Source organism: Aethalodelphis obliquidens, unplaced genomic scaffold (genome assembly GCF_003676395.1).
Source record: "Aethalodelphis obliquidens isolate GAN/ISIS:26980383/991018 unplaced genomic scaffold, ASM367639v1 scaffold7, whole genome shotgun sequence".
NCBI classification, from domain to species: Eukaryota; Metazoa; Chordata; class Mammalia; order Artiodactyla; family Delphinidae; genus Aethalodelphis; species Aethalodelphis obliquidens.
In genome coordinates, this window is record NW_020837951.1 from 65874405 (window position 1) to 65901949 (window position 27545).

A 27545-nucleotide genomic window follows, 5' to 3' on the forward strand; every position below is an offset into this window, starting at 1 on the left:
TTACAAGCTTTTGCACAGCCAAGGAAACCATCAACAAAATGAAAAGACAACCTATGGAATGGGAGTAAATACTTGCAAATGATGCAACTGACAAGTGGTTAATTTCCAAACTATATAAACAGCTCGTAGAACTCAATATATATATTAAAAAAAAGAAAAGAAAAAACAAACAAACAATGCAATCAAAAAATGGGCAGATGGCCTAAATAGTTATTGGTCCAAAGAAGACATACAGATGGCCAACAGACACATGAAAAGATGATCAACATTGCTAATTATTAGAGAAATGCAAATCGAAACCACAATGGGGTATCACCTCACACCAGTCAGAATGGCTGTTACCAGAAGTCTGCAAATAATAAAAGCTGGAGAGGGTGTGGAGAAAAGGGAACCCTCCTACACTGTTGGTGGGAATTTAAATTGGTACAGCTACTATGGGAAACAGTACAGAGGTTCCTTAATGAACTGAAAATAGAGATACCATATGGTCCAGCAATTCTACTCCTGGGCATGTATCTGCAAAAGACGAAAGCTCTGATTTGAAAAGGTATGTGCACCCCCAATGTTCATAGCAGCACTATTTACAATAGCCAAGACATGGAAGCAACCCAAGTGCCCATCAACAGACGATTGGTTTAAGAAGTTGTGTTATATACATACAATGAAATATATAAAAAACAGTGAAATTTTGCCATTTGCAGCACCATGGTTGGACCTAGAGGACATTATACTTAGTGAAGTCAGACAGAGAAAGATAAATACTATACGATGTCAATTATATGTGGATTCTGAAAATAGTACAAATGAATCAATATACAAAACAGAAACAGACTCACAGGCATAGAAAACTAACTTATGGTTACCAAAGGGGATAGGGAGGAGGGAGTGACAAATTAGGAGTATGGGTTTAAGCAAGAAGGACTTACTGTATATTAAAGGGTATTATATTCAATATCTTATAATACTGTATAATGGAATATAATCTGAAAAAATCTGAATCACTTTGCTGTACACCTGAAACTAACACAATATTGTAAATCATCTATACTTCAATTAAAAAAAAAAAGGTACCATTAGTGGTTGTCAGGGGGGAAAACATATGAAGAAAATTATCACATGTATAGATTTCTTATTTATGTTTCTAAGAGAAGTTCTGAAGATTAATTCATTTCTAATTTGAAGGCATGTATTATGGAGCATATTTTTCATGTTGAAGTTAAAACAAAGATTATTAATTTTTAAAAATTATTTTATATTTACGTTGAATGCATTTATAGCTTCTAGAAAAACTCACATTTCTTTTTTTTTTTTTTTTTCAATACGCAGGCCTCTCACTGTTGTGGCCTCCTCTGTTGTGGAGCACAGGCTCCGGACACTCAGGCTCAGCGGCCATGGCTCACAGGCCCAGCCGCTCCGCGGCATGTGGGATCTTCCCGGACTGGGGCACGAACCCGTGTCCCCTGCATCGGCAGGCGGACTCTCAACCACTGCGCCACCAGGGAAGCCCCACATTTCTTTTTTTAATTTGGCATTCTTTTTAAGTTACTTTTTTTCACTGGTGAAAATTGTTAATTATCCAGATGAACACAATATTGTTTAAAAAATATTGTTTGGAAAATACTGTGGTACTCATAAATAAGACTGAGTAATTCAGCTAAAGGGTCTTAGGCATTGGTAAGAAAATACTTCAGTTTTATTTTATAACTTCTATTCCTATTGTTTGAAGTTTTATGATATTTTCCTATGCAGTATCTAATCTCCTGTTAATCCCTTCTAATGTGTTTTTCATTTCAGTTACTAAATTTTTCACCTCTAGAAGTTCTTACATTTTTTACATATTCCATTTGTTTGTTATAGTCATGTTTTTCTTTAAAATCTTGAGTATATTTTTAATATTTATAATAGGCATTTAAGGTCCTTGAATTTCCTGATTTCATTATATGAGTCATTGATATTTCTCTACATTATGGATCATATATTTCTCATTTGCATGCCTGGTGATTTTTGATTGGATTCTGGATAGTGTGAATTTTATGTGTGTTTGATGATTCTTGTATTCCTTTAAAAATATTGGACTTTTTCTTGAATGCAGTTACTTGTAGTTCAGTTTGATCTTTTTGAGACATTGTTAGCATAGATACAGGGAAGCATTTCTTCCCGTGTAAGGTGAATTTAGTTCCACTATTAAGACATGGCCCTTGTGGGAACTCTGTCTTATCTCCTGTAGATTACAACATCTTTCCTCTCCAACTGATGGTAACATGAACTATTTTTAGTCCTCTGTCGCCTCTAGAAATTGTTTATTGCTTTCCAGTAATTCTCTCCCTTGCTTGGAGTACTTTCCTCTCAGTCATGGACAGATCAGTTTTCAAACAAGTGCCCTCTGCCATCCTCTCAGTGTAGCTCTATCCTCCAGTATTTTGCCTCACAAATTCTATGTACCTTGGCTTTCCTGAACTCCAGTCTATGTCTACTCCACTTAATGAGACCCTGAGCTCTGTTTGGGTTTCCCTTCCTTCACTGTAGCTTGGAAACTGCTTTTAGATAGTGACCTGCAGCAATCATAAGCTTACCTCATTAGTTTCCTTCCTTAAGGGATCATTGTCCTTTGCTATCTGTGTCCAGTGTCTGAAAATATTCTGTATGTTTTGTACAGTTTTTAAGTTTTTTAAGGCAGCAGGGTAATTTTGGTGTCTGTATCTCTCTATGGTTGGAAGCAAAATTTAACTCAGCTTTATATGCTGAGGAATGACCCAAAAAATTCAGACAATTTAAAATACATAATGCATTGTGAACAGATAGTAACTTAATATACAATTGAAATTATGCTAAGAAAGGAGGTTTTTAAAAAATCTGATTAGCTTAATTTTATTCACATTGCAAGTTAAATTTTCCACTAAAGTACCAGATATAAAAAAATTCAACAAATTTTATTGTTGTATTTAGAGTTTCAGATAGCCCTCTTACAATAAAGTTGATTGACTGATGTAAATAATGATGTCTGTACCTGGAAATTATTAGTGGTTAAAAATTTGTGCTAAAACAACTATATTTAACCTTGAGGGTATACGACTTACTTCTTATTACTTGAGTTGTTATATTCTTAACACTCCTTCAGTTTTAGACTTGAAGAGGAATGTAAGAGCCTGCTGAAATGCTTAGAATAGTATAGGATAAGGTGAGATTAAAGTTGACTGAGACTGAGTAGAATTGTAATTATAGGAATTAAGAACTACTACTGGAAGTTGAGAGACGTTTTAGTAAAGATTTCTGTTACTGTAAGTGTTGTAATTAATAACTATTCACAGATTGTAATCTTTAGTCATTTAAATAATAAATTTGCTTTCTTTAGATATTAACTCCTAGGTTCCCAAATTGTCTCAGTTCATAGTGCCCTAATTATCTCAGTAATATTTTCATGGCACTTCAATTTAAGGAGAAGTACCTGAGAGTTCTATCAACCAAGTATGTATGTCCTAACAATTTAATAATCATCAAAAATATACATATAGATTAAAAATAATGTTTTAACTTAATTCTTTAATAGCCATTATTATTTGTTACAGGATGTGTGAGACTGTTGGGTACTAGACAGATTTCTCAAACCTCGGGTTCAGATTGGACACTACCACCCTCATTTCTTGTTTCACTATGCTTTTTGTTCTCACCTTGATTTTTATCACAGCAGTTGTCAAAAACTCAACTTCATAAGGACATGACTCCATGAAAGGAATGTAGTGCAATGTGATATTGAAACTCTGAACTTACTTTAGCTAGTAGTTGGTGCAGTGTCCAACAGATGTTAAGTACTGCTGTGTTTCCCCTGTTTAAAATATCCAAAAGAGCCCCTGTGTGTTTGCTACAGCACCCCTGGGAGCCTTGGCACACATTCTGTGTGCTAGAATTAAATCATTCTCTTCTAATTTAAAAAAAAATTATTTATTTATTTAGTTTTGGCTGCATTGGGTCTTCGTTGCTGTGCATGGGATTTCTCTACTTACAGTGAGCGGGGGCTACTCTTCGTTGCAGTGCGCAGTCTTCTCATTGTGGTGGCTTCTCTTGTTGCAGAGCACGGGCTCTAAGCGTGAGGGCTTCAGTAGTTGTGGCTCGCAGGCTCTAGAGTGCAGGCTCAGTAGTTGTGGCACACGGGCTTAGTTGCTCTGTGGCATGTGGATTCTTCCTGGACCAGGGATCAAACCCACGTCCCCTGAATCGGCAGGCAGATTGTTAACCACTGCGCTACCAGGGGAGTCCCTTGTCTAATGTTTATTTCTGTTTTGTATGGAATTCCAGCATGATTAGTTCCTAACTGATTTTTCTATTTCAAAATTTAGAATCCTTTGTGATCTTTTGTGATTAGCAAAGTTTCTTAAGAAAGTGACTTAATAATGGTGAAATAAAGGAATAGTGTTTTTGGCATTTTTCCTTGGTGGAAAAGTATTTACAGCAGAGACTTCATAGAAAAATGATTGAATACGTTGGTTTTGTTTACAAAAACCTGGAATACAAAGAGAACTCGTGAATAAATAAAATATTAAAACATGAGAATAAATGGGATTAAAATGAGGTACATTATTACTATATAAGCTAGTGTGAATAAATAGAAAAGAAAAATATGAATTTTATTACAGGGAGGTTTAAGAGAAAATAATTAAAACTATTGATGCTGTTATTGGGTTTCATAGTGTCAATTATTGTCTTGTAATAGACAAAGGATATTCCTGGGTAATCCTTAAAGGTAACTTCCCACTGAACTGAACTGTACTATGATTCAAACGATTTTTTTTAAATGATGTATTTATAAGGAAGTATATTTTGAACTATGTGGAAAGTATTATTTTTGTGTACTATTATGATAAGTATATATTTTCAGTTACATGTGTTTGTAGTTTAATACATCATAGAACAAACATAATGTTAATAGTGTATGTTTATCGAGTAGGCCACACACAGTTATTAGTGCTTTCCATGTATTGACTAAATTCCTACAATAGTCCTATGAGATAGACTCTATTATTATTCTCATTATATAGATCAAGGAAATGAACCACAGAGAGGTTAAGTAATTTGCCCAAGCTTATAGAGGTAATGAGTGGTGGAATCAAAGTTTGAAATCAGGCAGTATGGTTCCAGAATTTCCGTTTTTAACTACTCCCCAAAGAGAGAATTAGCTTTCACCTGAGTGTTAACAAAGAAAATGTTGTCGCTTAGGAAAAAAGAAAACAAGTGAATGTGATCTAAATTTATTTTAAGATCCTAGACTTTAAAGTCTTTTATAAGTAGATTAGTTCAGGGAAAAGGAGCCAACCACAATGCCTTTAAACTTTAAGAAATAAAATAAATATATTACTTAGTCATATTTTATTTCATTTAAGATTAAATTAGGAATCTTAAATTCAGGATTAAAATTTGAATATGTTTCATGTTGAATTCAAGGAATTGGATTTTAACGAGTAACTACTAGAAGGTAGATCTGTTGCAGAGGTCATACTAACGATTTGCGGGGAGAGTATAACCATGCCTAATCATAATTTTGAACTATAGTATTGCTAGAAATGAAAGATACTTGGTTTATTGGGCCAGCAGTATGACATTTTCCTTGTATCCTTTGCTTCTTAATGAAGACTATTGTTTCTTCCTTTTAAAATATACTTTCATCTCAGCACAAAATACCAAAGCATTCAATTTATATGTATGTTTTTATTGTCTTTAGTCTTGAAATTTCTGTATTTTTTATGAGTTTTTAAGTTCTAGATTTATATAGATTGTGGTATAGTTTGTGTACCTAATGGTGCTTATAAATACTTTTTATTTAATTCAGAATTATTACCTAAATGCCTAATATGCGCTCAGCATTCTGCTTATTATGTGAGGGGAGAGAGGTCAGGGGAAGAAAAAACAGTGTTTCTCAGGAACCTGGTTGTGGTAAAACATGTAATAATTATTTTAGAGATATCTTCCCTGACCTCCTTTATTAACTAAACAAGCTCTCTTTCCTGCATTTATTCTGTCTCAACATCTTGTTTGTTTTGTCATGCTTGTTAAATTAAAAGATTACTTTTTCTGTGATTAAAGATTTGTTTTTCACCCCTGAATTCTGAGTGATTCACCCATGAATAGATTCACCCATGAATCTATTAAAGATTTATATAAAATCAAAACTTCTGGAAATCTGTTTAAATTTTAACGTCAGGAATTTTCAAATCAACAGTCGGTAAAGATGGTCTCTCAGCTCAGGCTGTTTTAATAAAATACCATAAACTGGGTGGCTTACACAACATATATTTATTTCTCACTTTCTGAAGACTGGAAGCACAAGGTCAGGGCACTAACATGGTCGAATTCTGGTGAGAGTCCTTTTCTGGGTTGCAGGGTGCCAACTTCTTATATCCTCATGTGGCAAGGAGAGCTCTGGTCTCTTCATTGCCCTGTGAGGGCACCAATCCCATTCATGAGGACTCTACTCTTATAACTTAATTACTTCCCAGTTCCACACCTCCAGATACCATCATATTGGGGATTACATTTCAACATATGAAGTTTGGGGGCACACAAACTTCCAGTCCCTAACAGATGGTTGAGAGCACAGACTTAGAAGTCATACAGATTAGAGTTTAAATTGCAAATATTTCCATGCCTTCCGTACTTAAATTCTTTAGGCCTCAGTTTCCACATCTGTTAAAAGGATTTTAAAAAGAGTTTGTTGAGGGATTGGAAAAGCATCTAGTTAAAATCTTGTCCTGTAGTAGGTACTCAAAATTGGCATCGATACTTAAAAAGTTCTCTCAAGTGGTCAAAACTTTGATCAGGGATGTGTAAGGAATGTCATATTTAATTTTAATCATTGAGGAGTTATAATAGATAGAGAAAAGGCATTTATATCAATATTGTCTTTACTGAGTTGTAGATGCATTTGTTTTAAGAGGTTTCTGAGCTGTAATTTACTCATGACCTCTATGAGATAGTGATTTATCAACGTTTATGATGCGATTGGGGTATCTGCATTTTAAAACAGCTTCACAGGCAATTCTGACATTCCAGAAGACACTCTAAACTAGAAGGTGAATATTTTTATCTTTATGCGTAAAAAAATCTGAGTCAATATTTAACAGGTGTAAAGACTGTTAGAGAAAAATTTACACATCTTTCATTGAAACTTGTTTAATATTAAACTCATATCTGTAAAGAAATTATTTTTCATGATTCTTGGTTAAGAACACAGCTATGGGGCTTCCCTGGTGGCACAGTGGTTGAGAGTCCGCCTGCCGATGCAGGGGATGCGGGTTCGTGCCCCGGTCCGGGAAGATCCCACATGCCGCGGAGTGCCTAGGCCCGTGAGCCATGGCCGCTGAGCCTGTGTGTCCGGAGCCTGTGCTCCGCAGCGGGAGAGGCCACAACAGTGAGAGGCCCGCGTACCGCAAAAAAAAAGAAAAAACAAAAAGAACACATCTATGTAAACGGGGCCATTTGGTTTGGAACCTTGGCTCCACCACTTGCTTGTTGTATGAATTGAGGCAAAATAATTACTTTTATTTGCTTTAGTTTTCTTTTTGTGAAATGAGAATAATGAGTTGTTTTGAGTTAATCAATGTATAGTAATTATAATCATCATATTCATCATCTCATGTTATAGTGTAAATACGTTTTATGTTTGTTTTTGGAGAGTCTTGAGAAAAGCCAGTTAGCATCTTGTAAATAATAGGTTTCCAAAAGTAACTCCTTTTTGATGTTTAATAATTCTTTAATATTAAATCTTTTACTTCTTAAAATAGTGTATATTGTACTTGAATACTCAAACTCAAAAATGTATCTAAATCTCAAATTGAAGATGTTTAGATTTTACCAAAATTAATACTTTTTACTTTATATTTTCACATGAAACCTATACAGAAATTGCTTTATTTTCCTAGTTGTTTTTACATCCAAACACCTTATCTTTGTATAAATCTTGAAAACACGTTTGCTTTCCTTTTAACATTCTATACTTATAATGTGATAGGCTTCACAATACTTGTTTTCTTTTGCTCTTCTATTTTCAAGGATTCTTTCTCTCTCTCTTTTTCTTTCTTTCTTGAAATGAAAACTCAGTCCTGAAAAATGGTAACCATAAAAGGAATTTAAAAAGTAAGATGATTTTTAGTATTTATTGCATGTTTATTTAGGTATGCATGTTATATCCTTGAAATACTATTGTTTAAGGATTTAACCTCACAGAGGATGAGAGATTATCTCGTATTTATGTTTATAGTTAAAGTTTAGGTGCTTAATAAGCAGGCTGTTGTTATAAGGTTATATTATATACTCTCATGACTGAGAAAACCTCCCTCCTGTTCCATTCCACTCCTAAACACATGGGTTGCACAGCTGCTGTATAGTTGTACACAGTCCCATGTGTATTAAGCTAACACAGCCTGCAAAAGGGTTGCATTTTGGAGCATGGTGGTAGCATGGCTGGTTGGAGACCACAGAAGTATAGCTGCCAGAGTTCTTCCATCTGGCAGCAGTGCTGCTAGGCAGCTCCACACAGAGCATAAATATATTTTTGCTGAGCACTTTTCCTGTTGCAACAGCCACGAATGCCTAGGCAGCGATGTGGATGACTGGCAAGATGGTCAAAGGGACTAACAGAAAGGTGTTTAATTGGAGCCACTCTACTGTTTAAGGTGAAAGAACATGCAATAAAGTACAAAGAAACACATTTGAACTCTTACTATACATGCAGGAAGCTTGACAGATAGTCTTTTAACTTTTACGAAGACCTTTAAATTAAAGAATTGTGAAATTGTAGTAAAGCATAATTACTTTAAAAAATTAGCCTTTGTATGCATGGCAGAAGGTGACACAGAAATATAATTTTTGATTTTAAGAGAAAATAATTGTGATTGTCTTCATTTGATGAAAGTTTATGTCTGCTTTCATTAAAAATTCCCAGAACATTGAACATAAGTCAACATTCCATGGAGAAGGAGGTATTATGCAACTTTCATGTGTGCATATCTGCATATCGGAGCACAAAATATTGACATGATAATTGCAGTCAAGCCTGAGTGAACAGTGGCCTGTGGGAATTCAGCTGGTGTTGTACCAACTGGATGGCTGCTCAGGACACAGTTTGAAATGCAAGGTGCAAGTTAGCACTTTATTCAGCACAGGCAGGCATCATTTAAAAATCCTTGGGGGCAACCCTGGTGATGTGCAGATGTTAAAACAGTCTGTTCTGAAGTGCTGACATTTTTGAACACTGTAAGAGACTTCTTAATTCTGGGTAAAAAATATTTACACAATTACTAAAGACATATAATACACAATCTTTTCCAATTCTTTTATGGATTTTTTAGATAATAAATGTTGAGTATATGCAGAAGTAACTGGACATGCGGTTAAAAAAAAAGGAACAGGAAAATCAGGAACTAAATAGAGTCATTTAATTTCTAACTATAAAATAGAAAAGATTTTGAGTTTCAACTTTGTGTACTTAGAAATGATGTTAAATAAATAAGGATATCTGAAACAATGGTATATTATTTAGTCATGTATCAAATCTAAACTGTTATGTTCTATTAAGTTATCACTTCTTTGTTTAAAGAGTTCATCAGTACTCCATAATTTTTCAGATTCAGATGTTGTAGCCTAATTCTCTTCTTTGTTCTAATTTGGAGCTACCTGATTGAACAGGGAAAAAAAGAATAATTTTTCATGTCTCAGGCTGACTCTTCTAGCACAGGTTTTGGCTTTCACCTGTAGTTTAAATATATATTTTATATTGAAAAACAAAATACAGTAGTTAGACATTCTGGATTATGTAATAAATATTAAGTTGTGATCTTAAGACCAAAATAGATGTTTCAAGTATACTTGAACCTTTAAAATATTTTATACCAGAGGTTTTATGTGTATTAGGATCTGTTGACTTAGTAATGTATTTTCATTCAGAATATTAAGAGATTTTTCTATAGCTGTTTTTACTGTGGAATAAATGTTTGAAAAATATTTGTGTTAAGTTTTCAGGTTTTTCTCTTTTTTGAGTTTTCTTATTACATTATTCATAGATACCATTCTAGTAATTTATTATACATACTCAAAATAGGAAAATAGTTATAAAACATTTTGTGGATAAAAGAATAAATAATTTGTAATGGTATAATTCTCATTTCCCTAAACTTCCATTTTTGTAAGTGTTACTGTTCTAGAGTCCTAACGCATAGTAGAAATTGAGAATGTATTTAAATGGAAAGCCGTTAATAAGAATAAAATGTACATTTTAATAGATTCTGTTCTTAAATGAAAGAAAATGTTAGTACAATGTTTATTTTGTGCATTACTGTTAATTAAGAATAATCAACTTCAGTAAGTTTTGCTTTTTTATTTTCTTTGTTTTCTAATTCAGACCAATATCATTGCCTCATTTATGGTTAAATGTTTCTTTTAGACTCTAATATTTCATTTTTGACATCTCATTAAAAATGGGCTCAAACCCAGAAAGTATGATCCTGTCATATTGTATAATATATGGCATGGTCTATAACACAATAAAATTTTGTTTCTTAATGATTTAGAATAATTTCTCAGATTTTTGAGTCTAGAAAAATGGCAGAAAGTTAGCATGGTAATTCATGTGGCTAAGTACAGCAATGTTAAATGCTTAAATGGGTGGTACTCTTGGGAAAAGTGATTGGAGCTTTAAACTTGTACAAATTTGACAGCCTCTCTTCACTTCATTTTTCATCCTAAAGAAGTCTGCAGATATTCTTAGCTCACATCATTATTGCACATCAGTGGTTCTAATTAGCTAAACAGGAGTTTTTCTCAGTCATTGATCATCATCAACTTCTTGACAGTGTCTTTATTTTTAGGAACCTTTTTTTAATGTCTTGTAAATACATAGACTATACATTAATTGAATTGACCAGATAGGTTGGTGATTTTTAAACTCAAAGCAATTTTTTTCATTGTGTTATTCCAAGTAAAAAATTGTGTATTCATATCGTAGCATTGTTTTCTCTTGGGGGCATTTTTCTGTTAAGAAAATATTAGATATTCCATACCACCAGGAGGAGCTGCTGAACAAATCTCTATATAGAGTTTGAATTGTGATTTTTTTTCAACTTCAAAACTATAACATAGTAGTGAATTTTGGAATTTTTTGTTATAAAATATATCATTGAGGTGTATTTTTGAAGTTTATATTTTATATGAAGATTCATATTTCATTTATGACCTATACTTTCAGTATTATATTATTTACCTTAATCTATTGAGAAATGTGTCAGTTATTGTTATTTCAGTGACTCTCAGACTTTAGTATGTATCAGAATTTTTTGAGGCTTTGTGTCTTAGTTCGGGCTGCTATAACAGAATACCATAGACTGGGTGGCTTAAACAACAAACATTTATTTCTCATAGTTCTGGAGGCTAGGAAGTCCTATATCCAGTTGCCTGCCAACTCCATTCCTTGTGAGAGCTCTCTTGTAGACAGCTGCCTTCTTGAAGCATCCTCACATGATGGAGAGAGAGATCATCTTTCTCTCTAATCTCTCTGTCACTAATCCTATTCATGAGGGCCTTACCCTCATGACCTTCCAAAGGCCCTACCTCCAGATACCCTCACATTGGGGATTAAGGCTTCAACATATGGGTATGAAACTTTCAGTCCATAGCACCTTATTGTTAAGCATAGGTTGCTGGGCTGTACCCTTGGAGTTTCTACCTTTAGGGTGGGAGGAAGATGGTGCATTTCTAACAAGTTCCTAGGTGATGCTGATGCTATTTCTTTCATGACCCACACTGAGTAGCACTGGATTAGAGTATGAGGTGTGTACATACTTGCATTGTAGGAGATAATTGCTCTGGTACCAAGCTAATTTGGAAGCTGTAATAATGCTTTTGTTTGGGGTTTGTGGCCTATAGTCTAATTTTATCCTTATCTCATTTAAAAGGACCACCAGAATTTATTTTGACAAGAGTTGGTATTTTTTAGGCTTGTTACAAAAGAGTGGATTAGAAAGACTTTATCCTCGTAAATTAAACTAATTCCTGGGAAGTTAAAAATAGATTCATGTATATTCAGGAAGGAATTTACAGAGGAAGTTTCTGACTGGAATTAATATCTTGGCTGTCTCAACCTGGGTCTTTGTCCTTGGCTAAACCCAGTCATGCCCTACCCTTTGGGATTTGAAGTTATTTTTCTCCTGATCCATATACAGTTGACCCTTGAGCAACCAGGGGTTAATCCCTGTATAATTTATAGTTGGCCTCCATATTCTTGGTATCTCTGCATCCACAGATTCAACCAACCATGGACCCTATAGTACTGTAGTGGTTACTATTGACAAACATCCGCAGATAAGTAGATATGCAGTTCAAACTTGCCTTGTTCATGGGTCAACTGTACCTTAAATGGATGTAGTATTCTTTTTCAATAGTTATGATTTTATAATGGTAAATTAAAACTTCAAGTGATATTTTGAAATTGTATGTTAGTAACAAGTGATAAAAAATATGTATTTTAATATATAAAATAGTTTTATAGATCAGTAAAAATAGTAAGATATAAAATAGTAGATACATTGACAGGCAATGGCAAATTAGGGGGGAAAAGGCATTTTAATTTCTGAAAGTATGTTTAGTTTCACTGTTAATAAAAGAAACAAATAAAAAGAAAGCCTGGTTGAAGACAGTGGATTGAGATCATGCATTAAATGTGCTGATAATGCTTGGTAAAGAGGAAATAAAATAATAAAGCAGGATAAAGTGCAAACAGTAAAATTAGTAGACATAACATGTTTGTGGAATTTCAAACGTTGTTTATTCCAACTCTTCATCTACTGTGTGCCTACATCCAGAGGGCTGACCATGGCTAGAGAAAAACTTTGAACCATGATGACTGGTCTTATGTAAATTTATGACCATTAACCTCAGTGCTTAGTACTGCCTGGTAGTCGTCCTGTTTTTTTTTTTTTTGGTTTTCTGGCTCACTTACTATCCCAGTATCCTAGAAGACTATTTTATGCTTACTCACTTGTCAACTTCTTTTTTAATCTTTAAAAAAAAATGTTTTCGGCCACACCATACGGCTTATGGGATTTTAGTTCCCCAACTAGGGATTGAACTCACGGCCTCAGCAGTGAGAGTGCCGAGTCCTAACCATCGGACCACCAGGGAATTCCCAACTTCTAACACTTTGTTTCTCATTCTCACACTCAGCTGGTAGCTGTTATAAATTTGTTAAATTAATACTTGTTAAGTAGAGCACAGGGTTGTGGATGGTGAGCCATGGTTCAACAACAGACCAGAAGAGAAATTGAAATAGAAAAATTTATTACTCAGAGGTCCTGGAGGAAGTACTTGGCATGCTTCAAGGGACAACACGGGGAGATCAAGGCAGAGTGCAGACAGAGAAGGACAGACCTGGGGTACATGCCTTTATTAAAGTTTATGGGTGGAGTACTTTCAGGTAAGCCCCACAGGGTGTCTTATCTAAGGGGCACATAAGGGAAAGGCATTGGAAGGCAGGGGAGACTACTGATCAAGGGCTATTGGGGAAGTCATATCAGGGACTTAAATTTACTTGTGACTCTGCAAGCTGCTATCTCTAGGGCATGCGCTTGCATGAGGGACTAGAGTCAGTTTAAGTTTGCTTTTCTTTGAGTTATGCTCTTGCCTCAGTGCTTTGCACTTGTTACAGGTCCCGTGGCTTGGAAAACTCTTCTGTGAGAGCTCCATGTCTCTCACTTCCTTCCTTTAAGTCTCTACCCAAATACCACCTTTAAGGACAGTTATTTGTTAATTATTCAGTAGCAACATGCAACCTTCCTTTTACTCCCCAGTTTTCTAAAGCTAAGCATCTCTTTCTCTGTTACCCTAGTTCACTGTCCTTATTATACTTATAGCCAATTAACATATTATGTATTCACTTATTTATCATTTATTTTCAATATCCATAAACTAGAATGTTAATTCCATGAAGGCAACCACTTGGTTTATTTTGTTCACTGCAGTATCCCTGGTCCCTAAGAGAGTGCCTGTCATATAATGAGTGCTCAGTAAATTCTGATGGAATGTAGATATGGATTTTGGGGTTGGTATTTATTTTGTTAGGTACTCTTTTAGTCCGAGAACTCTATTTCTGTAACATTCTCAGCAATTATCTCCTAAAAATATTGCTTTATCTTTCATCCCACTATTATCTACTTCTAAAACTCTTTAGGCATATGTTGGAGTATCCCAGTTAAAACCTACATGTCTTAACTGTGGCTTCATATTTTTCATCTCATTGTTTTTCTATGCAGTATTCTGGATAAATCCCTCATTACTATCCTCCTTTTCACTAATTCTCTTCTTGTGTCTATTTTGAGCTTAACCCATTTAATTGTTTTTTGATTCGTTGATCATAATTTTTATTTTCAAAGTTTTTTTTTTTTTTTTTTTTTTTTGTGGTACGCGGGCCTCTCACTGTTGTGGCCTCTCCCGTTGTGGAGCACAGGCTCCGGACGCACAGGCTCAGCGGCCATGGCTCACGGGCCTAGCCGCTCCGCGACATGTGGGATCTTCCCGGACCGGGGCACGAACCCGTGTCCCCTGCATCGGCAGGCGGACTCTCAACCACTGCGCCACCAGGGAAGCCCTCAAAGTTTTTTTTTTTTAATGAAGTTCTATTTTTAAAAAATTTATTCATTTTATTTTTGGCTGCGTTGGGTCTTCGTTGTTGAGGGCTTTCTCTAGTTGTGGCTAGCTGGGGCTACTCTTCATTGTGGTACACTGGCTTCTCGTTGCGGTGGCTTCTCTTGTTGCGGAGTACGGGCTCTAGGCACGTGTGCTTCAGTAGTTGTGGCACGCAGGCTCAGTAGTTGTGGCACACAGACTCAGTAGTTGTGGCTTGTGGGCTCTAGAGCACAGGCTCAGTAGTTGCGGTGCACAAGCTTAGTTGCTCTGCGGCATGTGGGATCTTCCCGGACTAGGACTCGAACCCGTGTCCCCTGCATTGGCAGGCAGATTCTTAACCACTGCGCCACCAGGGAAGTCCCGTATTTTCAAGGTTTCTAACAGATTGTTTAGATCTACTTGTTTTTGTTTTATTTCATGTTTTTGTTTATAATTCTAATCATTATTTTATGTCTTTAAAGATACTTATTTAAAAATCTTTTTCAGAGTGTTCTAATGTTTTCATTTTGTCTAGAATGATTGCCTCACATTATTGCATTAGTGTGTGCATGTTTTGTGTTTGTGTGTAGAGCATGTTTTTTCTTAATGTGTTTTGGATTTTTTGTCTGTGGTCCCATCTTGTGTGAGAGGGTTGCTGTTATGGTTCTCATCCTCTTTCCCCACTACTCCTCCTTTTCTAATGCTTTTTTCTCTAGAAATTTTGTTATTGTCACTAAATTGTCACCCTCACTGCAACCCCCCATCCTGAAATAGGTTTTATATTGGTAGTTTGGGGCTCTTAGCCAACAGTACAACAGAGGACTTACTATACTTAGTACATGAGCTGTGGGGTGCTTTGGCTCAGCCTGTGATTGGATGCTGTATCTATAAACTTTTGCCTTTATAGACTTTCATGTAAGCCTTAATTCCAGGCAAGGATGGGCAGAAGTTTTTTCAGCCTACTTTCAGGTGATGGGAATTCCACCCCAGTCTCTGGTTGAAAACAATGGGCCTGGCTATGCTTCTACTTATTGAGCAGGACATGTTTATTCCCTGTTGTCTCTAGGAGCCAGCCTCCTTTCCACCTTAGCCTGCATCTGGATCTGGACAGCAGACAGCAGCTTCATCCCCATTCATAGCATTGTACTTCTGTTTAGTTTGTGATCCTCAGGTGTGACTGTGTCTCCTTAATTTTTTGTGCTTTATGTTTTTCTATTAATACTGTAATTTAGAGAATATAGAAGAGCCTCAAAGTGTGAACTTACTATGCTAACTTATTGGAAGTCTAATTTAAAATTTTTTAATGTATTATTATGCCATCTGCATCTATCTCCTTTAGTGGTGTGCTTTTTTTGTTTTTTTAATTGAAATATACTTGACAGATAATATTATATTAGTTTCAAGTGGACTACATCATGTTTTAACATTTATATACATTATGGGATGATCATGATAAGTCTAGTAATCAACTGTCCCCATGCAAAATTATTACACTCTTATTTACCCTATTCTTTATCCTGTATGTTGCATCCCTGTGGTTTATTTATTTTATAACTGGAGGTTTGTACCTCTTAATCCAATTCACCTATTTGCCTCCCTCTCCTTCTCTGGCAACTACCCATTTATTCCCTGTATCTATGAGTCTTCTTCTGTCTTGTTCTGTTTGTGTTTTTTTTTTCCTTCTATTTTTCAGATGTCACATATAAGTGAATTCATATGGTATTTGTCTTTCTCTGTCTGACTTATTTCATTTAGCATAAGTCCTCCTAGATCCATTCATGTTGTTGCAAATGGCAAGGTTTCATTTTATTATACCTAAGAAATATGCCATTGTGTATATATACCACATCTTTATCCATTCATCTACTGATGGGCACTTAGGTTGCTTCCATACCTTGGCTATTGTAAATAATGCTACAATGATCATTAGTATGCTTATACCTTTTTGAACTAGTGTTTTTGTTTTCTTTGGGTAAATACCCAGAAGTGAAATTGCTGGATCATTATGGCAGTTCTATTTTAAACTTTTTTAATTTTTTGAGGAACCTCCATCCTGTTTTTCATAGTGGCTGCACCAGTTTACATTCCCACCAGCAGTGCACATCCTCACCAATACTTGCTATTTGTTGTCTTTTTGATGATTGCCATTCTGACAGGTGTGAGGTGGTACGTCATTGTGGTTTTAATTTGCATTTACCTTGTGATTAGCAATGTTGAGCATCTTTTCATGTGTCTGTTAGCCACCTACATGTCTTCTTAGAAAAATGTCTATTCAGGTCATCTGCCTATTTTTTATCATTTTTTTTTGTTTTGTTTTTTTCTTTCTGGTGTTCAGTTGTATGAATTCTTTGTATATTTTGGATATTAACCCCTTATCATCAGATATACTGTTTGTAAATATCTTCTTCTATTTAGTATGCTTCCTTTTTGTTTTGTTGATTGTTTCCTTCATTGTGCAAAAGTGTTTGAGTTTGATGTAGTCCCATTTTTTAATTTTGCTTTTGTTTGCCTTGCCTGAGGAGGCAGATCCAAAAAAATATGCTGTGACTGATGTCAGAGAACATAGTGCCTAGGTTTTCTTCTAGCAGTTTTATGGTTTCAGGTCTTTTATTTAAGTCTTTAATCCATCTTGAGATTTTTTTTTTACGGTGTGATAAAGTGGTCCAGTTAGATTTTTTTTTCTTTTTTTTTTGCATGTAGCTGTCCAGTTTTTCCAATACCATTTATTGAAGAGGTTGACTTTTCCCCATTGCATATTCTTTCCTCATTTGTTATAGATTAATTGACCACATAAACGTGGGTTTACTTTTGGGTTCTATTCTGTTCCATTGGTCTGTCTGTTTTTGTGCCAGTACCATACTGTTTTGATTACTCTAGCTTTGTATTATGGTTTGAAATCAGAGAGTGTGATACCTTCAGCTTTGTTCTTCTTTCTCTAGATTGCTATGGCTATTCAGGGTTGTTTTGTGTTTCCATACAAATTGTAGAATTATTTGTTCTAGTTTTGTGAAAAGTGCCATTGGTATTTTGATAGGTATTACATTGTAGATTGCCTTGGGTAGTATGGTCATTTTAACGACATTGATTCTTCCAATCCAAGAGCATGGTGGTATATCTTTTCATCTATTTGGGTCATCTTAAATTTCTTTCATCAGTGTCTTATAGTTTTCCTAGTATGAGTTTTCTACATCTTTGGTTAGATTTATTCCTAGGTATTTTATTCTTTTTGATGCAATTGTAAATGGGATTTTTTTCTTAATTTCCCTTTCTGATAGTTACTTGTTAGTGTATAGAAATACAACTGATTTCTGTATGTTGATTTTGTATCCTGTAACTTTATTGAATTCATTTATTTGTTCTAAGTTTTTTTTGTAGCTTCTTTAGGATTTTCTATAGTATCATGCCATCTGCAAACAGTGGCAGTTTTACTTTTTCCTTTCCAATTTGGATTTGTTTTATTTATTTATTTTTCTAGTCTGATTGCTGTGGCTAAGACTTCTAATACTATTTTGAATGAAGTGCTGAGAGTAGGCATCCTTGTCTTGTTTCTGGTCTTAGAGGAAATGCTTTCAACTCTTTACCTTTGAGTATTATGTTGGCTGTGGGTTTGTCATATATGGCCTTTACTATGTTGAGGTAAGTTTCCTCTATTTCCGCATTCTGGAGAGTTTTTATTGTAAATAGGTGTTGAATTTTGTCAAAAGCTTTTTCTGCATCTACTGAGATGATCATATGATTTTTATTCTTCAGTTTGTTAAGGTGGTGTATCACATCGATTTTTGGGTATTGAACCATCCTTGCATCCCTGGGATAAATCCCACTTGATCATGGTGTGTGATCCTTTTAATGTATTGTTGAATTTGGTTTGCTAATATTTTGTTGAGGATTTTCAACAAAAAATCCTCTAATTTTCTTTTTTTGTCTTTGTCTGGTTTTGGTATCAGGGTGATCCTGGCCTTGTGGAATGAGTTTGGAAGCATTCCTCCCTCTGCAGTTTTTTGGAATAGTTTGAGAAGCCTATGTGTTAACTCTGCTTTAAATATTTGGTAGAATCCACCTGTAAAGCTGCCTGGGCCTGGACTTTTGTTTGTGGGGAGTCTTTTGATTACTGATTGAATTCCATTACTGTTAATTGGTCTGTTTATGTTTTCTGTTTCTTCCTGATTGTCTTAGGAGTCTGTGTATTTCTGGGAATTTGTCTCCTTCTTTTAGGTTGTCCATTTTATTGGCATATAATTGTCCACAGTAAACTTTATGATCCTTTGTATTTTTACGGTGCTGGTCTTAACTTCTCCTTTCCCATTTCTGATTTTATTTATTTGGGCCATTTCTCTTTTTTTCTTAATGAGTCAGATTTGGATGGAATGTTCTATATATATTGATTAATTACATCTGGTCTAACGTGTCATTTAAGGCCAGTGTTTCTTTATTGATTTCTGTCTATATGATCTGTCCATTGATATTAGTGCTGTGTTAAAATCCCCTACTGTTATTGTGTTACTGTCAGTTTCTCCCTTTATGTTTCTTAATATTTTCTTTATGTATTTAGGTGCTGTTATGCTTTGTGCATGTATATTTACAATTATTATATCTTCTTGTTGGGTTGATCCCTTGATCATTATGTAATTTCCTTCCTTGTCTCTTGTTACAGTCTTTAAAGTCTATTTTGTCTGATATAAGTATTGCTACCCCAGCTTTGTTTTTGTTTTCATTTGAATGGAATTTCTTTCTCCATCCCCTCACTTTTAGTCTGTATCTACATCTGAAGTGAGTCTTGTAGGCAGCATAGATATAGAACTTATTTTGTGTCCATTCAGCCACTATTTGTCTTTTGATTGGAGCATTTAGTCCATTTACATTTAAAGTAATTATTTAATAGCTATGTATTTATTGCCATTTTGTTAATTGTTTGGGGATTGTTTTTGTAGGTCTTTTTTGTTCATTCTCTTCTTGTTCTTTTGTTTGCTCTCTTCCCTTATGATTTGATGACTATCTTTAATGTTATGTTTGGGTTTCTTTCTCTTTTTTGTTTGTGTATTTGGAATATGTTTTTGATTTGTGTTTACCATGAGGTTCATATATAACAACCTATATATATGTGATTAATTTAAGTTGGTGATCTCTTTAAGTTCAATACAGTCTAACAACCCTACATTTTTACTCCACCCATCCCCACATTTAATGTTTTTGATGTCATGTTTTACTTCTTTTTGTATCCTTTACATATTATAATAATTACTTAGTATGGATATAGATGATTTTACTATTTATGTCTTTTAACTTTCCTACTAGCTTTATCAGTGACTGATGTACTACCTTTACTGTATATTTATCTTCACCAGTGAGATTTTTCTTTCATAATTTTCATATTTCTAGTTGTGGCCTTTTTTTCTGCTTATGGAAGTTCCTTTAACTTTTCTTGAAAAGCCATTTTAGTGGTGCTGAACTCTTTTAGCTTTTGCTTGTCTGTAAAACTCTATCTTTCCTTCAAATCTGAATGATAGCCTTGCCAGGTAGAGTATTCTTGGTTGTAGACTTTTTCCTTTCATCACTTTGAATATATTGTGTAACTCTCTTCTGGCCTGCAGAGTTTCTGCTGAAAAGTCAGCTGATAGCCTATGTTAGTTCCCGTGTACTTAACAGGTTGCTTTTCTCTTGCTCCTTGTAAGAGTCTTTTATTTTAATTTTTGCCATTTTAATTATGATGTGTCTTGGTGTGGACCTCTTTGGGTTCATCTTTTTGGGGAGTCTCTATGATTCCTGGCCTTGGATGTCTGTTTCATTCCCCAGGTTAAGGAAGTTTTCTGGTATTATTTCTTCAAATAAGTTCCCTGCTACTTTGTCTCTCTCTTCTCCTCTGCCACCCCTATATGCAAATGTCAGTATGCTTGATGTTGTTCTAAAGGTCTCTTAAACTATTTTCCTTTTAAAAAATTCTTTTTTTCTTTTCTGCGTGGGAGAGTTCTACTACTCTGTCTTCCAGGTGCTGATCCTTTCCTCTGTATCATCTGATCTACTGTTGATTTCTTCTGCTGTATCTTTTATTTCAGTTATTGTATTTTTCAGCTCTTGTTTGGTTTTTCTTTATATTTTTAAACTCCTGTTGGAATTCCCACTGTGTTCATCCAGTTTTCTCCCTAGTTCATTGAACCTGTTTTTGATCATTACTGAACTCTTTTTCAGGGAGATTGTTTATCTCCACTTTGTTTAGTTCTTTTTTTTTTCCTGAGGTTTTGTGTTATTTATTTGTTTGGAACATATTTCTGTTTCCTCATTTTGCCCTATTCTCTATGTTCATTTCTGTATGTTAGGTCAGTCAGTTACATTTCCCAATTTGGAGAAGTAGCCTTATGTAGGAGACACTCCATGGGGTCCAGTAGCACACTCCCCTCTCATCACCAGAGCTTTGTGCTCTAGGGGTTCTCCTTATGTTGGCAGCATGTACCCTTCTGTTGTGGTGGGGCCAACTACTGTGGATATGTTGTTAGGCAGAGCTGGCCCCTGGCCCAGCTGGCTGTGAGGCTGTGCCTCATGCAGTGGCTGTAGGCCTGCTGGAGAAAAAGGTAGGTTTTCTGTGTCATTGGCTGTATGCCCAAGGGAGCCTGGGGCTGGGTCCTTGCATAGCTGTCTGTGTAGCCTGGGGTGATTTACAGCTGGTGCTAGCCCACAGGTGGGTGCCAAGTCCCCTGGTGCTAGTAGGGTAGAGGGAGGATTCCAAAATGGTACTTGCCAGTGCTGGTGTTATTGCAGTAGAACAAGTCCCCCAGAATGGCTGCCACCAGCATCTCTGTCCCCCAGGGGGTCTCAGTTGCCTCTTGCCTCTCCAGGAGGCTCTCCAAGACCAGCAAGTGGATCTGATCCAGACTCTTTTCATACCGCTGCCTCTGCACTGGAACTTGGATTATGTGAGATTTTGTGCATGCTTTTTAAAGGTGGACTCTCTGTTTCCTGTAGCTTCCAGCTCTCCTGAACATGAGCCCCACTGGTTTTCAAAGCCAGATGTTCTGTGGTATCATCATCTTGGTGTAGGATATCTGGGCTGGAGAGCTTGACATGGCACTCAGATCCCTTGCTCTTTGGAGAAGACCTCTAAAATTGTGATTATCCTCCCAGTTGGGGTCCACCAATCCTGGAGTGAGGATCCTGACTATATTGTGTCTCCACCCTTCCTAACCATCTTATTGTGGTTTCTTCATGTCTTTATTTGTGGAGTATCTTTTCTGCTAGTCTTCAGTTTACTCTCATAAATAGTTGCTTCATAAGTAGTTGTAATTTTCATGTTGTCCAGGGAGGGAGGTGAGTTCAGGGTCTTCCTACTCTGCCATCTTGGTCACCAGCAGTGGTATGCTTTTATGATTGGTGTCTCTTAATTCTAATATTCCCTGTGCCTTCTAAACTCCTTTGCTTCATCTCACTCTTTCTTAAATAAGGGTTCTTTCTTTCTTCCTACCTGTATACTTTGTGATTCATGAGTGATTTAGGTACAGATTTCATTTATTTTACCTATTTTTAAAGTTTAAAAATATATATAACTGAACACCCAATACAGTTCTCCCTCATTTATTTATTTATTTATTGGCCACACCCCACGGCATGTGGGATGTTAGTTACCCAACCAGGGATTGAACCTGTGTGCACTGCATTGGAAGTGCAGAGTCTTAACCACTGGACCGCCAGGGAAGTCCCCCCCCCCCATTTATTTAATGTTGGTTATTAATAAGTCTTTAGTTTTCTCTCTTTTGAGGCTTTTACTTTAAAAATGATAACTATTTTATTCTTAACATAATTGCATATATAAAGCGTTTACATTAACAAGAGCATATTGACATATTCAGTAATTATTTTAAATTTATGATATAGTGGCTGTTATAATCAAGATCAAATGTGTTTTAATATGTTTTGTAATACATCTAAATATAGAAACTAAACTTTTTTTTAGTATGAAGTTGTCTTAGTTGTCAGCAGTTGTAAGTTGTTGTCACTTGCCATGTGGTTTCTGATGAATTCTGAAAGGGCTGTCAACTTCTGATAATTTAATTTTCTATATTTTAATGTGATACTCATTATCAGGATGTGAAAATTTAAAGAATTGGCTACAAATTATGACTAATAAAATTTTAATATATATATTTTTTGTTTCTAGAGAAAAACAGAAATCTGAAGCAAAAGACAGAAAAGTTTTAGAAATTCTGCAAGTCAAGGATGCTAAAATAGAAGAATTGGAACAGGTTGGTGTTACAACAGAAAATAGTAAATTTATAATATTTTTTCCAGGTAGTAGGTCTTTACAAATATTAAAAAATTTTTTTGCAATAATGTTCATAAAGAATATCAGGGTCTTTATGTCAAGCTATTACTATAGTCAGGTTACTATAGTACTTTAGTCAGTTATTCTTTGTTTTCTGAATTAATAGACTATGTTATATATACAATAAAACTCTTAAGATGATATTGTAATTTTATAGTAGTAACTATCAATCACTTTTTGTTGAAATCTGCTTTTTTTTTTTTAGCAATTATCATTCACTTCTGAAACTTAGAAATTTTAAAACGGTTTAATTTGTAGAAAAGATTTAACAACTGGGATGATTCTATTTGATCTTTTGAAAACTTGCATTTTCAAATTATGCAATTCTATAATTGTAATTATACAATTATATATAACTATATATTTTAAATTATATGTAATTATGTACTCAGTATATTATCACTACAAAAATTCATGTGGTCATTGCTTCCAGGAATAATCTTCAAGGTATTAACATCTTAAAAATAAAGGTGAAAGAAATTTAAGAATGGCCTATATCATGATATACTATTTAAATTTATTTTATACCCAGTAGCTCTTTATAGGCTAAATTATCTGTATTTTCTAGATAAATGAAGGTTCTGTCTGGCACCTATGCTCTTCCGACTTCTTACTCTATTTTCCTTCCTAGCCAATTAAACAATCATGAGAACTTTCATCAAAGGTTGGTTATTGTTATTAAGTTGTTTTATTAAAGGACTAAAAATGGAAGTTAATGTAGGTAAAAGATTAAATAATTTGTTCATTCTCTACATCCATATAAACTTGTTCTAAAATTGAATATAGATTCCTATATGACATATAAATTTGAAATTTATACCTTTTCCAGCATTGTATTTTCCTTATGAAAATGTCATAATTGGTGCTATAGTGATAAAATTTTAAAAATAACTTTTTAGTTTATTTTGGGTAAAACAGTTGTATTTGCCACTCGAATATCAAACAATATCCAAATGAATTTTAATATAGATAATTATTGCCATATGCCTCGTATATTAATTAGGCTAGTCTAAGCTGCCTAATAAATACAATGTTAAGACTTGGAAGTGGCAAACATCATTTGTACCAGCATTTCATTGAGAAAAACCAGTCATGGCCACCGCAAGATTCAGGGGATTTGGGAAAATGTAGATCCAGGCTGAGCAATGTCTTCCTCAGTCACAGGTCTGTTCTGTGGAGGGGAATGGATTTTGGCACTCTTTTTGATATCCTTTGGCATTAAGTTTGCAATGCTTTAGGAAATGCTTAGTTTACCAGGTCTAGATAGTAATAGCATAACATTATAAAAAATGTTGACTTTCTTAAATGACAATATATTTTTCTTTTGTCTTTGCTAAATTATTTTTCTACTTCCTTTTCCTTGGGTAGATATTTCACTATTTACTTTTTGAGTAGAATCATTTAGCTCATAAAATATTAAATGCCCATGAGAGAAATTATTTGTTTTTTAGGCACCTAATTTGTTTTCTAGGGCCTTTAATTTCTTAGCCTAAACCATGTATACTTTTGTACAATAATGGTTGTCACTTTCTATAGGGTATATTTTCAGTTTAATTCAACAAATTGCTGTATTAAATGTAGACATTATCTTGTGATGGTACTGTGGAAAATTCAGAGTTAAATTTCTTGCCTTTAATGATTTCTAAGTCTCTATGAGCAGTAGGGTGGGGATAAAAGTGAGGTGCAAGTAACCATATTCTGCTACATTAGATTAAGGTTCTGTGAGGGTGGGGACCCTTGTATACCCAACATCTAATATTTACCATATTGCCTGATTTATAATAGATGCTCTTTGAATATTTTTAAATGTGTGACTTAAATTGAATAAAACCAATGTATTTTAAGTGCCATGAGAGAATCACAAGCAGAGTGCTATAAAGATTCAAAGGAAGGAGAGATTAAATTCTGTGGAGAGGTCTTAAGGTATTCCAATGGTTTTAATAGGTAGAGATTATAGGAGGATTTGCCCATGGTGAACATCAGGCAAAATTCTTGAAGGTGGGAGTATAGAGTATGTTTGGGTGATACTGAAATTTATAGTTTGTTTCATAGATAATATGTAGCAGTGTAGGCTAAGATGAATATTATATTGGACCTGTATTAAGGAAAGGCCTTTATTGCTAGAATGAAGTAGTTGGACTTACAGGCCAAAGGAATCTATCTAAGCTTTTCATTCACTTAAGTTAATTAATCTGTAATCTCTGAAAATAAAATTGATAATCCAGTATACAATTAGAAAAAGAAAAGCAGAAAGTAGAATGATCTGTAAGAAGATTATTTCATAGTATAAGAGTAATAACATGAACCTGAACTATTAGTTTTTCAAGAATTAAAGATATATAAATTAGAACCATAAGGAACTGACAGTAATTTGAAAGTGACTCTTAGGTTTTCAGCCTGGAGAATCCAGGGGAGCAGTGGCGTTGTTGTCAGAAAGAGGGTTATTATAAAGAGGTACAACAACTTACTGTGAGGATGACTTCTGAGCTTCTTTTAGACAATTTGTGTTTTAGTTATTGGTGGGAATTCCATTTAGAGATTTTTAAGTAAACCATTGAAAGCATGGATCCAATCCTTGGGAAGGAGTTTTCTCCTTGATATATAGATATCTAATGTTATAGTTAGAGGGAAGACTTTAAACGGAATTCTAAGAACTAGATATTTGCTGATATTATTAATGGGTGAGAGGAAGAACAAGTTTCGGTTAAAGAGATGAAAAGACTGTTCAGAGAAGTAGAAAGAGAGAAGTATAATATCATATGTCATGAATTGAGAGAGGACAGTTTCAAGAAACAAAAGGTGGTTAATGTAAAATGTTACAAAATTCATGAGGTTTGTGAAAAAATATTAAATTCAACAATCATGAAGTTTTTAGTGATTTTAGAAAGCAACACAAGTGGAATGGTATATGACATTTTAAGAGATCACTGAATTCTTAGAAAGTAGTGGAAACAAATGAGGAAATTTAACAGTGCAGAGAAAGAAATTTTTGCATTTAAAAAATGTTAGGCAAAATATTTGAAAGTAGTGGAGAAGGAAATTAAAATACACAATACAAGGAGACTTAATTTAGTTAACAGAATTCTAGTTGAAGGTGGAGACCATGAGATCAAGAAGATAACAAGATTTAATACATTTATTCTAATTTTTTCATCTTTAGTCATTCAGATTATATCTTAATTTTCTTCTTAAACTATTATCTTTCCTCCAGCATTCTTTCAGTTAAATTTGTTGTATATTTGTTCATCCTTTAACATTGCATATTTAGATGAATCTCTTGTATATACTATTTGGTTGAACTTTGTGTCTTGACTCAATATTTACGTCTTTACCTTTTTAAAGATAAGTTTATTCCATCTGCCTAAGATCTGATATACTTATTTGATCTTTGTTCTCTGATTGACCTTATGCTTTCTGCTTTAGTATTTTCTTTGTCTTTTTAAAATTTGCCACATATCTGTCTTCTCTTCATTTGTGTGTGTGTGTATATGTGCATGCACTCTTACGTTGATAATTTGGAAGGTTTAGGGTCTGTATCAGTTCTTCTTGTGATTAAATTTATTATTTTATATATAATATTTAACACTATACTTTTTAAAATTGAAGTATAGTTGATTTACAATCTTATGTTAGCTTAAGGTATATAGCAAAGTGATTCAGTTCTATATATGTGTGTATACATATATGTATATATATTCTTTTTCAGATTATTTTCCACTATCGGTTATTACAAGATATTGAATATAGTTCCCTGTGCTATACAGCAGGTCTTTGTTGTTTATCTTCTTTATATATAGTGGTGTGTAGCTGTTAATCCCAAACTCCTAATTTATCCAGCCCTCCCTTTTCCCTTTGGTAACAATGTTTGCTTTCTATGTCTGTGAGTCTGTTTCTGTGTTGCAAATAAGTTCATTTGTGTCATTCTTTTGGATTCCACATATAAGTGATATCATGTGATACTTGTGTTTGAACACTATACATCTTGATGCTAACATATTCTAAAAAATATGAATAGTATCTCTCAACTGCATACTGTAAAAAGAAAATGAGAAAATTAGCAAATTTTTACTTATTCATCCTTTCTCCTCCATTTTGAAGTGAACTTAAAGAGAGTAATTGGAGGACTTAATTTCCTGTTCTTAGCATTGTTGGTTGTATTTTTTTATATTGTCAAGATTTCCAGTGTTTATGTTTCATAACCATTTTCTCTATTATTTTCTCTTATAAATTCTTCAGGAAGATATCTTGTGGTACATTAGTTTTTCTCCTGCTGTATAACAAATTAAAGCCTTAAAAGAATGTACACATTTATTAAATTGCTGTGGGTCAGGAGTCTGGGCATAGTTTAGGTGGGTCCTCTGCTCATTATCTCGATTGTAATTGAGTTTTCAATTGGCTTATGTTTTCATCTGGAGGCTTAATTTGGGAAGAATCTCCTTCTAAGCTTATTCAGGTCGTTGGCAGAATCCAAGTCCTTGCAATTCTAAGACTGAAGTCCTAAACAGGAACAAAGTCTGTAATAGGATTCTCCAGAGAAACAGAACTAATTGTGTGTGTGTGTGTGTGTGTGTGTGTGTGTGTGTGTGTGTGTGTGTGT

At 34.5% G+C, this 27545-nt stretch overlaps 1 protein-coding gene across 9 annotated transcripts in view; it reads left to right on the plus strand.

Moving 5' to 3' along the window:
• The window catches only part of CNTLN (centlein), a 328812-nt gene that overhangs the window by 60141 nt on the left and 241126 nt on the right, over positions 1-27545 (plus strand). For all 9 annotated transcript variants that reach the window (XM_027105917.1, XM_027105925.1, XM_027105918.1 and 6 more), the window contains exon 3: positions 22784-22868. In XM_027105917.1, the coding sequence (XP_026961718.1) occupies positions 22784-22868 (85 nt within the window). The remainder of the gene's footprint in view (positions 1-22783; positions 22869-27545) is intronic.